The sequence below is a fragment of the Camelus ferus genome, chromosome 21 (assembly GCF_009834535.1).
Source record: "Camelus ferus isolate YT-003-E chromosome 21, BCGSAC_Cfer_1.0, whole genome shotgun sequence".
In the NCBI taxonomy this organism is placed as follows: Eukaryota; Metazoa; Chordata; class Mammalia; order Artiodactyla; family Camelidae; genus Camelus; species Camelus ferus.
Genome location: NC_045716.1, coordinates 9,111,368 through 9,127,856, shown reverse-complemented (window position 1 = coordinate 9,127,856; position 16,489 = coordinate 9,111,368). Strand labels below are relative to the sequence as shown.

General features: G+C 36.1%; 1 protein-coding gene across 4 annotated transcripts in view; it reads left to right on the top strand.

Moving 5' to 3' along the window:
- The first annotated feature begins 35 nt into the window (after window positions 1-35).
- Window positions 36-16,489, top strand: part of DARS2 (aspartyl-tRNA synthetase 2, mitochondrial) — a 21,493-nt gene continuing 5,039 nt past the window's right edge. Inside the window, exons 1-14 of one of the 4 annotated variants that reach the window (XM_032463706.1) lie at window positions 36-190; window positions 320-768; window positions 1,446-1,545; window positions 2,530-2,596; window positions 4,192-4,293; window positions 4,682-4,777; window positions 6,274-6,397; window positions 7,498-7,544; window positions 8,203-8,309; window positions 9,408-9,477; window positions 10,215-10,394; window positions 11,769-11,876; window positions 13,392-13,454; window positions 15,374-15,526. In XM_032463706.1, the coding sequence (XP_032319597.1) occupies window positions 645-768; window positions 1,446-1,545; window positions 2,530-2,596; window positions 4,192-4,293; window positions 4,682-4,777; window positions 6,274-6,397; window positions 7,498-7,544; window positions 8,203-8,309; window positions 9,408-9,477; window positions 10,215-10,394; window positions 11,769-11,876; window positions 13,392-13,454; window positions 15,374-15,526 (1,341 nt within the window). In that variant the 5' untranslated portion in view covers window positions 36-190; window positions 320-644. Of the gene's footprint in view, window positions 769-1,445; window positions 1,546-2,529; window positions 2,597-4,191; window positions 4,294-4,681; window positions 4,778-6,273; window positions 6,398-7,497; window positions 7,545-8,202; window positions 8,310-9,407; window positions 9,478-10,214; window positions 10,395-11,768; window positions 11,877-13,391; window positions 13,455-15,373; window positions 15,527-16,489 lie in introns of all 4 variants that reach the window. The other 3 variants (XM_014560958.2, XM_006172569.3, XM_032463705.1) reach the window with 3 other exon arrangements.

The following is a 16,489-nucleotide window of genomic DNA, read 5'->3' as shown; positions in this document are numbered from 1 at the left end:
TGCCCGTAGTAAAGATGGCAGCGTCCCCCTCCGCTCTGATTGGTCGAATCCCTCCCTTAATCTTGGGTGCTCTTGGGGCTGGTTAAGGAGCGCTTGGCTGCTAGCTGAAATCTGTGTGTAGTTTCGGGCCGTAAAACCATTTTGGATTTGCTTGCCTTCCTCTTTCTGAAGACCCTAGGTCGGCCGCCAGGTCTGGGAGATTTGAAATGCGGGGCTGAGTTCCTCCTTGTTTTCCGGTTCTGCCTGTAGGAACCTTCGAAGAAGGGTGTATGGAGGGGAAGGGCGTGCGCCTGCTGACTGGCCCCTTCTGCCTCTGCAGGGGTCCCGCCTCGCGCTGCTGTCTGGAGTCGTTCTCTTGTCACTGCCTGCCACATCTTTGTTAATAGAAGTGGAAACTGATGCATTGGGTGGGGGAAGGTCTTTCCCCTAACAAACTTCCCCAAGGGTCCCAAAGACCTTGCAGGTTTGTCTAGTTTCTAGACATATATACTTAAATGTTCAGCGGAGAAGGGCTTAAATATTGGAGAAGAGAGTGGAAACTCTTAGCATTTTAAGAGATTTGTGTGTATTTGCAAAACTGACTTGACCACGGTCCAACATCCGCAGCGTGAGATTCCTGAGCGTCCCGCCAGACCTGCTCCAACATGTTCTCCTGTTGGTTAAGTCGGCTATACTGGGCTTTATCCAAACCCACCGGAAGGACCAAGCCGCTCATCTGGGGTTCTCTCTCCCGAAGTCTGGTACTGAGTTCACAAAGGAGAATTCCAGGTGAATGCATTGAAGAGCGTTGTCCTCTGAATAGCACTTCCTCCTGTTCTCTGCAGCCAGTGATTATTCCATTTTCCCCCTAATCTTGACTGTGTAGCTTTATGAGTATACTCAGATCATTCACTCTCTTAATTTCTTATAATGTATTATAAGAAATATATAACTAATTTTTTCCCCTGGAGTTTAAAAGGACCGGAAAAGTGACCACATGAATAGGCTATTCATTTAGTTGATGCTACTAATAAGAAGCCTAAAAAATTCGTTCATACTTGAGAATACTTTGAATAGAGTTTTATTGTGTACAAGTGACTGTTTCACTCTGTAGTCATACTAAAACTAGTTACTGCACCATCAAACTTAAGTAATTCTCAAGATACTTTTTTCATTTGGGGAAGAAATGTGCAGTATTAAGAATAGGGTAATTTTACGTCAGTGCGTATGCTGGGTGATCAAAAATATTTAGATTTCTTAACACAAGGCAAAAAATTACATTAAGATAGTTAATTCACTTAGTTTTTGACATATTTGCAGGTAAACTTAATAGTGATTGATTACATTCTTCGACTATAAATTTCACCCATTGACATGAAATACTAAAGGTAATGTGATTTGAGGGTCTATTTACAAGCAATTTTGTAAATGATATATTTTTAATCTTGCTTTTTTCTTTTTTTAAGAACTCAGTAGCTTCGTTGCCCGGACCAACACGTGTGGAGAGTTGCGTTCTTCTCACTTAGGTCAAGAAGTCACCTTATGTGGATGGATTCAGTACCGAAGGTAGAGACAGATGGTTTAAGGATGTATTGTGGTGGTGTTTTCCCAAGGCAGTTCCAAACCTTTGTTTATTTTTAAGCTCAGGTAAGCTGGCAAGCTTCAATAACATAAAAAAAGCTTATTTTATTCTAAATTTAGGTAGAGAAAAAGCCTAACAACATGAACAGTGATTCCTTTATGTTAGAACCCATTTTGTTGTTCTTCATCTCTGTATTCCAGAACATACCTGAATAGTGTTTTTAACTCACAATGAAGACAAATACATAGATTGTGTGACCTCCCTAAAGAATATGTCCCAGAAGAGTGAATATTTGACCCATACATTTGGTGACTTTTATCTCCTGAACTCAAAATCTAAGGAGGCTTCTATACCTCTTCTTGACCCTAAACAGTATGAGGAATGTAGGTTGAATACTAAAATTTTGGGATTTGGGGAACCTTTTGATGGTTTACAGAGGTATTAAGTTAGCACTGGACCTCCTTTAGAAGATTTTAGATTGCATCTTATTTTTAGGAAAAGATTTTATATTGCTATACTTAGAAAATGTCCATCTAATTACCTCTCCCCCCCCAAATTTTTTTTTTAATTTTTTAAATGTCCAATTAGATGTCTCAAATATCCTAAAATATTCTCCTTGGATTTTAATATGTGGAAAGTTTCCAAATTTAATAAAATTTTCTTCTAAAGACTTAAGCCAATGGCATTTAGAAATTTTTTTAATCTACCTTTTCATTAATAAGCCATCTGGATAGCATTAGTAAACTGTACATATAGCTAATAAAAGTTGAAACTGTAAATGAAAAAAAGTGTTTTTCATTAATAAGCTACATAGATAACTGTATGAATGTAGCTATGAAAGCAATTATATATTATAAAAAAGGAAAGTAGGAAATTGCATGGGTTTTTATTTGCTTAATTTGTTTTGCCTGCTTAAATTTTGGTCTCAGAGATTTTATCCTAATATATTCATTTTCTTCATTAATCAGGCAGAATATCTTCCTGGTCCTAAGAGACTTCAATGGGCTTGTTCAAGTTGTCATTCCTCAGGATGAGGTAATAATAAAAGTTTCCTCCTGTTATCTGAAAGCCTCTGATGCTGTGGTTAGAATGAGCTAAACATATAGGATAAGTATATTTGAGGTTTTAAATGAAGAAGTTTATTATTAATGAAAACTAAAAACCACAAGAAGCAACACTGAGACAAATGACAAACTGGGAAAAAAATATGTGCAAATCGTGCCACAGACAAAGGACTAATTTCTCTAATATCTAAAAGGCTACTATAAATCAATTTAAAAAATTTGTTTTAAAAAGACCAGTGACCCAGTAGAAATACAAATGCAGAATATGAACATAAAATTCAGAGAAAATACAAATGGCTATTTTTCTGTATGTCTATAGACATATTAAAATACGCCCAGCTTCACCCATAGGTAGGGAAATGTGAATTAAAACTACACAGAATTGTTATTTTGGATGCATTGGATTGACAACACACTGTGTTTGGGAAAAAACAAATGTTCATACATTCCTGGAGGGAGTCCAGATTGGCATTAGATCCATGGAGAGCAATTTGACAATATCAAAATTATGAATGCATATATCCTTTGAACCATTCATTCCACTTCTAGTCAATTATCTTAAAATTATCTTACACATAGACTTACATAAATGCAAAATGACACAAATACAAGGTTATTTACTGCTGGATTATTTTTAATAGGAAAAAAAATTGCAAACAACCTAGATGTTCCCCAGTAAGAGATCGGTATAAAAAAATAATGTAATCCTTATAGCCGTAGAAAAAAGACTGAAGAAGCTCTTTATGTACTAATATGGAAAAAAATCCAAGGTATATTCTTAGTTAAAAATATAAGATACAGAAGAGCATGTAAGGCGACACTAGCTGTATTAAAAAGGGTGTGTGTGTGTGTATGTATGTTTCAAGTGTGTCCTGGAAGGACACATAAGTATCAGCTAGTGTTGGGTATCTCTGGGGAGGGGAACTGAGGGGCTGGAGGACAAGGATAGAAGAAAGACTGTACATCTACTTGTACCTTTTGAATTTGAACCATGTGAAGGTCCTACCCACTCAAAAAATAATTACAGTTAAATTTAGATAAAGTAGACTCTCATCATGCTTGTTGGGCAACATTGGTTTCTATGGTAGTAATATTTACAAATGCTTGTACGCCTGAGGAAAATAAGATTTACTCAGCTTTTAATGTTTGAAGTAAGTAAAGAGCAATGGATTGTCTCTCAGGGATCAGGATGCAGAGACGAGCATAGTTAACCCAGGAGAACTCCTTCACTTTGGACTCCATTATTGCTATTCGATTTAACTGCTCCTAAGGTTAACCCTGGAGACAGCTGCCTTTAAAGTATGTGGGACTTGTTTGCATTAATCATTTGTTTCCTTATTTTCCTTTAAGGAAAAAAAAAAATCTTAACTAATAGTTTTTCTTGCTATAATATGTGGAGTCAAAATGGGGATGTAATTTACCAAATTCTTTAATAAAGTCATTAAGGGCAGCCCCACTATTCATGGCAGTTAAGCTATGAGTACTAACATTTTTCTAAACCCATAATTTACAGTTGCTACAGAGTCCTCTAAGTTCATTTGTTTGTTTTCCCCTCTTATTCTGTAGTCAGCTGCGTCTGTGAAGAAGATTTTGTGTGAAGCCCCTGTGGAGTCTGTGGTGCAAGTGTCTGGGATAGTAATTTCCCGACCTCCAGGACAAGAGAATCCAGTTAGTCATTTAGAAACTGTCTGTTTCAATTTCACCTGTATACATTTGCACGATCTGTCTATACATTCAGGCAACAGACACTGAGCACCTATTAGATGTCAGGCACTAATGCTCTGTAAGTTCTACAAATGAACCTACAGATTAAAAAGTCTTCACTACGAGCACAAACACCTACATATATATGCCTGTTATGGCATTTTTTAATGAGCACATCAGCCAAAGATATGCATAAGAATGTCAAAGTCATACACATTTATGCTTTAGACTACACACTATAAGCACCCACACATATTACATATGTGAATCAATATATTTGTTTACAAACATTTGTTGTGTACCTGTCCTGATGAATGATTTTAAAAATAGACCTTTTCTCTGTCTCTCTAAGAAAATGCCAACAGGTGAGATTGAAATCAAAGTTAAAACAGCTAAACTTCTGAATTCCTGCAAGAAGCTGCCCTTTGAAATCAAGGACTTTTTGAAGGTGCCATCCTCTGTTATTAATATAGTAGAATATCTAGAAAATGTTGATGACCAGTAAAGTGTTTTCGGAGTTTCTTAAAGAAAAAGCTAAACTTCTATAAAATTAAGCATCTTGAATATTGATATATCATGAATTATTCTGTTCTGCAATTTTCTGGTGAAGTGTTCTTGAATAGCAATAGTTCATTAAGCTGTGCTAGTTCCTAAATACCTAGAATGTTTTTTCAGACAGCTTGAAACACAACTGTCTTTTTTTTTCTTTCTCCTGGGTCATAGAGTAGATGTTTATTTAACTTTTTAAGAAACTTCCAAACTGTTTTCCAAGATCATTTTACTATTTAAACTCCCACCAGCAATGCATGAGTTTCATTTGCTCCACATTGTCACCAATATTTATGTTACTATTTTAATTTTCACCATTCCAGTGAGTGTGTGGTAGTATCTAATTATAATTTTAATTTGTATTTTTTTTAACAATTGTATTTAAGACTTGAATGTTGTTTTGCTCAAGTTTTTTTGTTGCCATTGGCTTATGTTTTGAAAGGAAATTTACATCTAGCTTAGAAATGGCCAAATGGCATAGGAGATTCTGCATGTATTAAGTTTAAGCCTCTAACGGTGATAAAATGTTTGCTTGACTTCCCAAGTATATAAATATGATTACGGTAATCTAGGATATTCTCTGAGGCAGCTAGACAGCACTGGGTAACTAAACCCAGCTAATTTTCAGCTTTGTCAAAATTATCTACAATTGTAAACCTGTATGTATCTAATTTGTAAACTAATCTAGAAAGGAATTTTTAAATTACTTGCATGGCCACTTAGTCTACATTTACGTTCCCAATACTTAATCTTATAATTAGAAAAAGCAATATAATTACAGAGTTAACCTTGTTGTGGGGGAAAAAAGGAAATAATACAGTTTTCCCCCACCTATAAGCTTTCAGAAAGAGAAGTAACAGGTAGTTCTTCTATTTCTTATATCAAAGAAATAAGCTACTCCAGGGGAAAGGACTTTTAAAAAAAGTTGTCAGCACAAGAGGGATGCAGGGATGTAGAGCCTTGAAAATAAGCAGACCTCCTCACCATTCCTACTGGTTCAGCCATGGAGGTTCTCTCTGCTGTCCCCATGCATTTCTTACACTTGTAGTCCCATTCAGGTGATAAAGTCATGGCTGTTTCTGACTGTGGTGTAGTCTTCGAAATCTTAAAAAAAAAAAAAAAATTTCAAGATTCAACTGTGGACTTAAAAATGAATGGATAATATTTAGTAAGGTAGGCAACTTGCAACCAGTGAAGGGTGACTTACTGAAAAATGTAAAATCTGTACTAGGAACAAACCCAGAAGTTGCAGGAGCTGAGGATGGTGGTGTAGCACAAGTGGTGGAAGCCAAAGGTAGAGCTAAAGTCGTTGAAAATTCAGAACCTGTATCTACAGTTAACATCTTTTTAATATTCGAAAACTATTTAAACATAAAAATCTTTCAATTTGTTTAGAAAACAGAGGCTCTTCGTTTGCAGTATCGCTACTTAGACTTGCGTAGCAGCCAAATGCAGTATAACCTGCGACTGAGGTCCCAGATGGTCATGAAAATGCGGGAATATCTCTGTAATCTGCATGGTAAGGGAAGTGCCTGGATGTTCTCTGGAGCTCTTTAGCGTCTCTTCTGTGTTATTTAGCAATTTTATTGCACCCCACTCCTTAGCCTCATTGGATCAGTTGTTGCCAGAGGTCTGAAATTCACTTAATGTGTAAGGAATTTTTTTTTTTCATTTTTCAGTTTTATTAGGTAGACTTGTTAAAATTTGACTACCTGTATACAGTATATTGCATGTAAATACATATACAAAATATACTGCACATATTTTTTTAAATATACGTATATGTACTGTTCACTGTTTCTAAGAACGTTTAGAGCTTTAGCTTTTTAAACTTACATAGTTATCAAAGGAATAAGCCAACCACAAAATAAGAATTATGTGTAAGGTAGTTTTTAAAGAAATGTTAATTTCCAAGTGTTTTGTCCTTGAGCTTAAATTAAATTAAATAACATAAAGCATAATTTGGTTCCCTACTGGGTCACAAACACAGCCTTTTGAAGGTGAAAGCATCTGTCACATTGTCTAAGTGTTTCCCATCATTGTTGAAGGTGCACCAGCCCTTTGGTTGTTATCTGTAAGTTTTTTTCATCATGTTTGTACATCATTTGTTGGAAGCTCAGAGATGTCATGTGACTGAAACTACTCTTCAATCAGTCCTGAGGATTTTTCTACTATATTTATGTTATTCTTGCTGTGATAGCAGAACATGTAGAAAACCAGAATAGGAGGGAGGATATAGCTCAAGTGGTAGAGTGCATGCTTAGCATGCACAAGGTCCTGGGTTCAAGCCCCAGTACCTCCTCTAAAAATAAATAAGTAAACCTAATTACCTCCCCCTAAAAAATAAACTTAAAAAAAGAGAGAAAACCAGAATAGTTCAGTAGACAATCCATCAAACAGAATCATTTCATGCTAGAAGTATCAACTTTATGAAGAAAATAGGATTTTATGAAAATCTTTAGCTTCCTTCTTGGGTTTGCAGAAACTAGTATCAGTAGGCTTGGTAACTTATTTCAGTCAAAATTCCTAACAAAAGAGTAGCCTCAGATTTGTTGTACTGTCCTGTAGATGACATATTTGATCAATTCCTATCAAATTATGATATTTCTCTCTTTGTAGGGTTTGTGGATGTAGAAACACCAACATTGTTTAAGAGGACTCCAGGGGTATGTATGTTCCTTAAATCAGCGTATTCATAATGTCCTATTAGTTATGAAACTGGACCACTTTTTTTTATATTCACTTAGTTGTACCTTTTAAAATTTATTTTACTGCCTTAGGATGGTCACATTAACTAGGTCTTCTCAAAAGTTGAGAAAATGACATGGGTCAGTATTTTAGGTCAGAATCCTGTTATCCTCCATGTGTTTTCTTTTGTTGAGGTTTATGGCTGCAAATCAATATTGAGTTGGTTCCTTAAAAATAAATCCCTTGTTCATTAAGAACTGGCATTTTTAAATGTTGACATTTAATCTATTTATACACTCTTATGAACTTATAAAACTATAATTTAAATTTAGAAAAGCAGTTAGGAATTACCTGAATCGGAATTAATGCACAAAATCCTTTTAGCTACTAACAGCATTGGGAGTTCATTTCAACAAGCAATTGTACATTTAATACTTACAATGTACAAACATTATTTAAAGTCTAGTGTGTGCAAGCCTTTTGGGGACTAAAGGATGAGCAAGAAATGGTCTCTGGTATTGTGGGAACTTGGCTCTTTATAGTTGATTTCATTGATGAGCTGAAGTATCGACTTGCACCAGTTCTTGGACTTGTTTTTTTAATAATACCTCTGCTCTCCCCCTCTCTCATTCAAAGGGTGCAAAAGAGTTTGTCATACCATCCAGGGAACCTGGAAAGTTTTATTCTCTCCCTCAGAGTCCTCAGCAGTTTAAGCAGCTTCTGATGGTTGGTGGTTTAGACAGGTGAGCTTTCTTCATGCTAGCCGTGGTCAGAAAAGGGAAAGAGGGCAGGCGGAAGGGAAAAAGGAAATAGATTTGTCTGGTGTCCTAAAAGAAGGTTAGAAAATGTATAAGAGTTTGGAAAATAGTTATAAAATACCCTAAAAACGTGTAGTCATTATGTAAAGATTTATTGGACGGCCACCATGTACAAAGCTCTATGCTAGTAGATGGGGCAGGGGATTATAAACAAAAACAAACAAAAAAATAGGTTTTGCTCTCAAGGAGCTAATGAATCTAATAGGACAAAATAGAATAATAAATAAAACCCAGGATAGGAGGTATATAGCTCAGTGGTAGAGTACATGCTGGGCATGGATGAAGTCCTGGGTTCAATCCCCAGTGCCTCCATTAAGGGAAATATACATACATACATACATACATACATACATACATACATACATACACACAAACAAAAACCAACTGTATAGGAGGAGGGTATAGCTCAGTGGTAGAGTTCATGTTTAGCATGCATGAGGTCCTGAGTTCAATCCCCAGAATCTCCATCAATAAATAAATAAACCTAATTCCCCCCTGCCAAAAAAAAAAAAAAAAAACCAAAACTGTGACATAAACCAAAAGTAAGGATGTTGAGAGTTGCAAATTAGTTGTATTATGAGGTTTGAAAATATTGTTTTGGGAAATATTAAAAACTTTGTGAGCTACGCCTTCTGGGACACAGCTGCATTTCAGCAGATGAAGATGAGAGCTGGAATGGCACAGCACAGGAAAGCTCAAGTGTATGCATGGAGCAATGAGTATTTCAGTTTGGCTGAAGCAAGAGTGTGTGTAAGGAAGCATGGACTGCCTTGCCTGTCAGTGTAATACATGAATATCCAAAGGTACCACTGTATATTTTAACAACAATGTAGAGAGTAGTTGACTTCTCATGGGTCAACTATGTGTCTGATTAGATTAGCACATCAGAAAGAATTTTCAAATTTCTTATGTCCTTTAGGTATCATTATTAATTGACTTCATAGCCTGTGTTGCCAGGGACTTTTGGGGAAAAGTGTGGGTGTCTTCCCAGAATCATGACTCAATGCTGTTTTTCAAATGCAGGTATTTTCAGGTTGCCCGATGTTACCGAGATGAAGGTTCGAGACCAGACAGACAGCCCGAATTTACTCAGGTACTAAGTTATATGCACTTGTCTCTTATTCATGCAGCCTTGCCACAGCTAAGTCTGTCAAAACCAGGACAGAAATTATATATACTTTTTTCTCATGACTTCTCATTACATTTATCCATCAAATATTGAATTAAACTAACCTGCAGTTAAGGCACTAATTATTTACTTTTTGATCCATTTCATGTGTCCTTTTTATAAGGACTATGGTCATCAGCTAAGGAATGACAAGAGATTCCTACTATATTTTAATGATCATAATACGGTAAAATTCTTGAAACAAATCTCTTGTGCACTAAGAACCAACAGTTCTGTATATTGATATCCATTTATCTAGTCAAGAGTCATCAAAACTATGATTGCATTTCTGTATGGTATCATATTAGTCAGTGTGATGAAGCACAAAACCTGTAATGCTTTGGAGTTGGACAGACCTGAGATCAAATGTAGTTTCACTTCTTACTAACTATACATACTTGGGCAAGTTACTTAGCCTCTCTGAGCCTCAGGCCATGAGACAGCCATGGGAACTAAACAAGGTGATGTGTGACAGGCATGAGCACGGTGCCTGACCTAAAACAGATGTACTAAACAGGTATATTACACCCCCGCCCCTTTGTATTAAGTCTTTATGTGCAGAATCCTATGGTAACCTGAAACCAGAGAAATGTATAAATGCATATGGACCTATTGATATTGTGGCTGTTCAAGTTAGTTTCTGTATGTTGTTTTGGTTTCAGATTGACATAGAGATGTCTTTTGTAGACCAAACCGGGATCCAGAGTCTAATTGAGGGTTTGGTCCAGTATTCGTGGCCCAATGACAAAGATCCTGTGGTGGTTCCTTTTCCTTCTATGACTTTTGCTGAGGCGTTGGCCAGCTATGGAACTGATAAACCAGACACTCGCTTTGGGATGAAGGTAATTTTCTTCACTTTTCCAGGCTGAAGTCTTTTTAAACCACCGTTTAAGTGATGTTTACAACCGCTTATACACACTATTATATTTTTTGTTGCTACTGTTAGCTTGTTTCCTTTTTGTTACCCAGCTACAGCAGGAGAGAATAATAGTGTGTTAGCAATACAGTATCTTTTTTCTATCTGCTGTTCCAAGATCCATTTTCAAAAGCAACATTCTTGCCATAAAGTTTTTATTACTGACAAGTTATTAATTATATGGACATGAATGATAACTTGAAAGGAAAAAAAAAACATGTTCTTTCCTCTTCAACTTTTCTTAAGCTAAAATGGCACTTGGAAGACAAATGATTAAGAGTTATTTATTCCTTTTCTCTGGTCTATAAAGAACTCAAACATATGGAAACATTTATTCACATTGTTAAGATCTATGCATGTTTAAGGATAAGGGTGGAATTTATATAGAGCAGCTTCCCTTCGCAAGCCTCTTATTTGCTCTTAGAGAGCCAGCAGCCCTTTCTTTGTTGCTGTAATGCTGGTGACATTTTGTATGTCAGTTCCCAGTGCAGATTTCTTAGCAATTGAATTTCGCTTGGTCTGTGAATAGGCAGTGCTCAATTCTTTTCTTCTTTTTTTTTTTTTTTAACTTTTTTTTATTGAGTTATAGTCATTTTACAATGTTGTGTCAAATTCCAGTGCAGAGCACAATTTTTCAGTTATACATGAACATATATATATTCATTGTCACATTTTTTTTTTCACTGTGAGCTGCCATAAGATCTTGTATATATTTCCCTGTGCTATACAGTATAATCTTGTTTATCTATTCTACATTTTGAAATCCCAGTCTGTCCCTTCCCACCCCCTGCCCCCTTGGCAACCACAAGTTTGTATTCTATGTCTATGAGTCTGTTTCTGTTTTGTATCAGTGCTCAATTCCTAGAATGAAAAAAAATGTAACACACAAAAAGTCATAACTGCCTACTTACAACAACCAACTTAACTACTCCTTGTTCCTTCTTTTGTGATATGGAATAGTGGTTCTTAAGTCAGACTGCTTAGGTGAAATCCTGGCTCTCTCACTTCCCAGCTCTGTCATCTTGGACAAGCTATGTCCTTCTCTGTGCCTTGGTTTCCTCATCTATTAAATGGGGATAATACTAGTACCCTGTTGGGTAGATGAAATGAATTAATACTAATGAATAATATGTTAGTACATTAACACTTGTCGTGGTGCCCAAACCATGATAAACACTCTATGAATGCATTCTAAAAATGTTAACAAGATCTACTTTGCTTTTTTAAATCTTGTTTGTAAAATACTTTGAGATAACAATTAATTCATGTTTAGTTATCCTTTTTGTTACCCATATTCCAGATTGTGGATATCAGTGATGTGTTCAGAAACACAGAGGTTAGATTTCTTCAGGATGCACTTAGTAAACCCCAAGGAACCGTCAAAGCCATATGTATCCCTGAAGGAGCAGTAAGTGGAGCACAATTCTATATTTTCTCTAAAATGTATATTTGGGAAGTAAACATTGGCACATTTAAACTTCAGAAAGAACAGTTCTCTTTAAAAAAGGATATATATTTTTCCTCTCCATTTTTTTTGGGGGGGGGGGCTGTGGGGGAAGGTAATTAAGTTTATTTATTTAATTTTTTCTTTTTCCTAATGGAGGTACTAGGGATTGAACTCAGGACCTTGTGCATGCTAAGTATGCACTATATCACTGAGCTGTACCCTCTCCCTCACCAAGGATATATATTTTTATATAAAGTCTAACCGTGTCCCTAAAACTATACGTAGAGAACAGTAAAACCTTATGAATATGCTTTTACACTCTCAAGATCTATAGCTTTATTTTTTCCCCTTTTAAACAATGCTGTAAAATATCCTGTACTTCATTTGGGATTATTTCCACCAGTGCTGAGTGTAAAATAGTATTCATAGTCTGTCTGCAGCCTCAGTTTGTCCAAAGGCTCTCAGCCCCATGTCAACTCCAGCATAGCCCTTGCATGTTGGTTCGTGGTCTTCTGAGGCTCTGAGGTCAATATTCCATTAATAACAGGGAAAGAGAAAGGAGGTGGGAGCTGTGAAAAGCAAAAGGGAGGGGAAATGAGGGTAGAAAGGAGAGAGAATGGTTGGGCTGGACAGGCATTGACTCTAAAGTCATGGGACATGTCTATTTTCTGTAGTTAGCACACCTGCTTTGAAAATAATAAGAGTTCCAAAAGTATTCTGAGTAAGACTATTATTTCAAAAGACTACTCATTTCGATACATAAGCATATTAATATATTTAAAATGGGGATAAGAATTCAGTCTCGTTACTTTTTTTTTCACTTCGTATGTTCAGTGGGAAGTAATTTGGTGTCTGTACTCTAGTCCAGACACCATGAATGTGTCCAGGTAAGCTCAGTATGATATATATTGCTTGCTGTTGTTATTTACCCCAATTTGAGTATGTCCTCTCTTCTCCAAGTAGATTGTAAGGACTGTAGGGTCATGAACCATGCTTTCACCTTTTTGTATGTCCTCTCCCTAGTTAAGTGCCCCATGAGTATTAGTGATGATGACAGCCATTGTGTCTCACTTAGAAAGATACTGAGATAATTTAGAAGAAGTAAGATATAATTAATTTTAAGAGACCTGAAATAATCAAATTCAAATCCTCTTACTGACCCGAAAGTTATTTTATCTTTCACTATTTAGTTGTAGAGATTCATTTTGAACATTTTTCCCACATATTATATATGAAGGGTCTTTTGTGGAATACATCCATGGCTATTTCCAATAAGACCTGCATTATTCGAAAAAAAATAAACTTTATAACAAGCTTTAAAATTTTGTTATCTGGAAGCAGAAATAAAATTTTTATTGACTCGTACTATTGTGATGGAAAGACACAAAATACATTTGTATCCCATTCGATATTATTAACATGTTTATGAAACTAAATGTTTTATTGATGAGTTTACTTTGATTTTTTTCCTACCAGAAATACTTAAAAAGAAAAGATATTGAGTCCATTAGAAAATCTGCAGCCGACCGTTTCAAACAGGTAAGGAGTTAGAGAAGTTATTTTCCTTTCTTTTAGAGATTCAGTATTTTTAATAATTGCTTGTGCTCTTATGCTGTCATTAGTTTTGAGGGTCTGGCTATGTTAGATCATTCTTCTAACTTTTCTTCCTTTTATTTTTAAAGTTAATCTTACCCCTGGATATAACTCCAAGACTTCAACTTAGTTGATTCGCCATTAATCAGAATATGAATGTTCAATCATAGCCTTCTAAAATAAACAGCAGTACTTTAGGGCAGTTAGGAAAATAAATAGAGCCCAGTGTGCCCAAGGTTTAAATGAAAGCATGGCAGGTGTGAAAGAAAGCCTGTATGGATTGATTGTTCTTCCCACACCCTTTTTAAAATTCTGAATTCACCTTTCCTTTGAATGGCACACTTTGTGTTCTTGGCTTCGCGAACGTTAGAACTAAAAGACAGAGGAGCAGGTGCAAGGAGTGGGCATTCTTACATTGTCACTGGAAGTGTAAACTGCCTCAGCCGTTTTGGAATCACTGACTTGAAAAATAGTCATGTTCTTGGAGTCAATAACTTTCTGTACTTTAAAGAAAGGGTTTTAGGTATGAAGACACTTAACGCTCATCACAGTATTATTTATAACAGGAAAAAAAATGAAACCATATGGCAGTGATTAAATAAATTCAGGTAGAATTAAAGGGATCAGTATTAAAGTTCCTTTTTAAAACTCTGTCTCCTAAAAGTTTGTAATGTAGGGAAAATGTTTGGGTTATAATGACTTGTAAGAAAAGGAGGGTACAGAATTACAGGTTCACTGATCCTAACCATGTATAAACACTGTATTTGTGTGTTGAAAGTGGACTACCCACCTCTCCCACCACCACAACTCAGTCTCATACATCAAGCTCAAAGGGATTTTTTCAGTAAAAAGGAAAGAAAGATAAGGATAGTGGTTTCCAAAATGGGTCAAGGCAAAATAAGAAAACTCAGGGAAATGTGTAAAGTTTTTCATAAAGTTAAAGAACTGTTCCTTACTTCTTGTTTTTGCTATGGAAATTTTTTTTCTTTTATGAAATGATGGTAATAATAAATGATATTTTGGTTTTGTTTTATGCCCCTGATAAAATTCAAAATTGGCAACCCTTATAATCTCCCACTTTTGTTGCTTTATTTTTATTTTACTAGTATTTAAATCTGCATTTAGGAACCACAGGACCAGGAAATAAGCCTGAAGGTTAACTTTGGTAGCCTGTAGTTGATGGGACTATTATTACATTTTCTTCTTTCCTCCTTCTCTTTTCTTTTTTGATTTCCTAATTTCCTGAATTTTTTATTTTTTAGTAAAAGTTTTAAATTCATTAATATGTTTTAACTTGATTTGGCTTAAATTGTGTTTAATATGTTTATTTTTAGCAGTATGCTATGTGCATGTTTTAAAAAACATATAGTAAAGAAGGATTAATAATTCAGTGCAGAAGTGTTTACTCTAGCTCACTCCACTCCAGTCCCATACCAGATTGCCTCTGTTCTTAGAAATAATGTCTACATGCTGCCTTTTTTTTTTTTTAATTTAACTTATCCATTTTAAACCTTATCTAACTTCCTGCAGTGAGAGATAAGGCTCATATACACAGGCCTGACCTAGTTCCTCTGTATCTTCCTGCATCTGGCTTCTTTGGTAATTCATATTCCATTCACATGAAACCTGCCCCCAAATGAGCAGATTGTCCTACTTGCTGATATCCCGTCCCACCCTCGGTTCTTTTTTTTCCTCCTCCCCCCCCCCATCTTGGTGAGATCACTTTTACATTACTTTAATACCATTTTGAAGGGCTTCAGGGAGGGAATGTGGGTTGTTTTTAGAACAAGAAATCTTTGTACTTCAAGAAAAATCAATCCCAGTTTTCTTTCAATGTGAATAATAAGTCTTTTTCCTTATCACAGGAGGTCTTACCTGTATTCCTGAAAGCCAGCAGAAACTGGAATTCTCCGGTTGGTAAGCTCATAATGGAGGAGCAAGGGCTGCAACTAATCAGACTGCTGGAGGTCCAGGAGGAGGATGTGGTCCTGCTAACTGCTGGAGAACGCGAGAAAGCAGTAAGCAGTTACCTCCCGGCACCTGATGCCTCTCTTCTCTTGTGTGTACAGTATACATTTGAAAGTGACTGTTAATTTCATAAAATGGAGCTGCTCTGCACGAGTTTTCATACTAGTGAATGTTTCTCAGCACTTTAGAATGCGCTGTATAAAAGCTAGAGTTTTTTTCATCAGGACCAGCCTCCATTGGCATTGCTCACATGGATTAGATCTGGCTCTGATTACGAGAGCCACTTAGTAGACAGCTGTTGGTATTCGTTGTATGACTGTGAAAAAATATTTTCATTTTTGAGGTTTTGCAGATTAAGAAAAGTTGGTGGTCCCAAACATTTGTACGTAATGCATTCCTGAAAATGTGGAGGGACAGATAGACTTCTGGAGCACTGCTCGGCTGGCAGACACCCCTGGCCCGACCTTCTTCCTCAGGAGCAGCGGTCAGAAGGTGGTGCGTGCTGCCACGCACTGGCTAAGTCACCATCCCATCTCCAAGGAGATACATGGAAGGCTGGATTTAGCTTTAGAAATCATTATAAAATATACAAAGTGTGGTATTAAAGTCAAACATGAATATTGAAAATGTACTGTAAAGGTCAGACAGGTTCAAAATTCATTCTTACGCTGTAGTAGGTCTTTATAGTGTCTGATTAGCACTTTATCAAGGTCATTCTTCTAATTTATATTTGCACTGTGCTTATTTATCATTGTTTCTTCCAAAGGAGAAGTTTCAGCTCAGCTACAAAGCTAAACATAATCCACTGTCCTTCCCTTTCCCTGCAGTAGAGTGAAGAAAGCTATTAAATTACAATTTTTTGATATTACAGTCTTTTTTTTTAATGAATTCACCTAACAACATTATTTTTGTGTAATGAGCCATGAGCCAGCACTGTTAAATTTGCTGGAGGATGCACCAGTTTATTACAAATTTTACTGTCAATGCATTTCCTTCTTCCTTCCTTTCTTTCT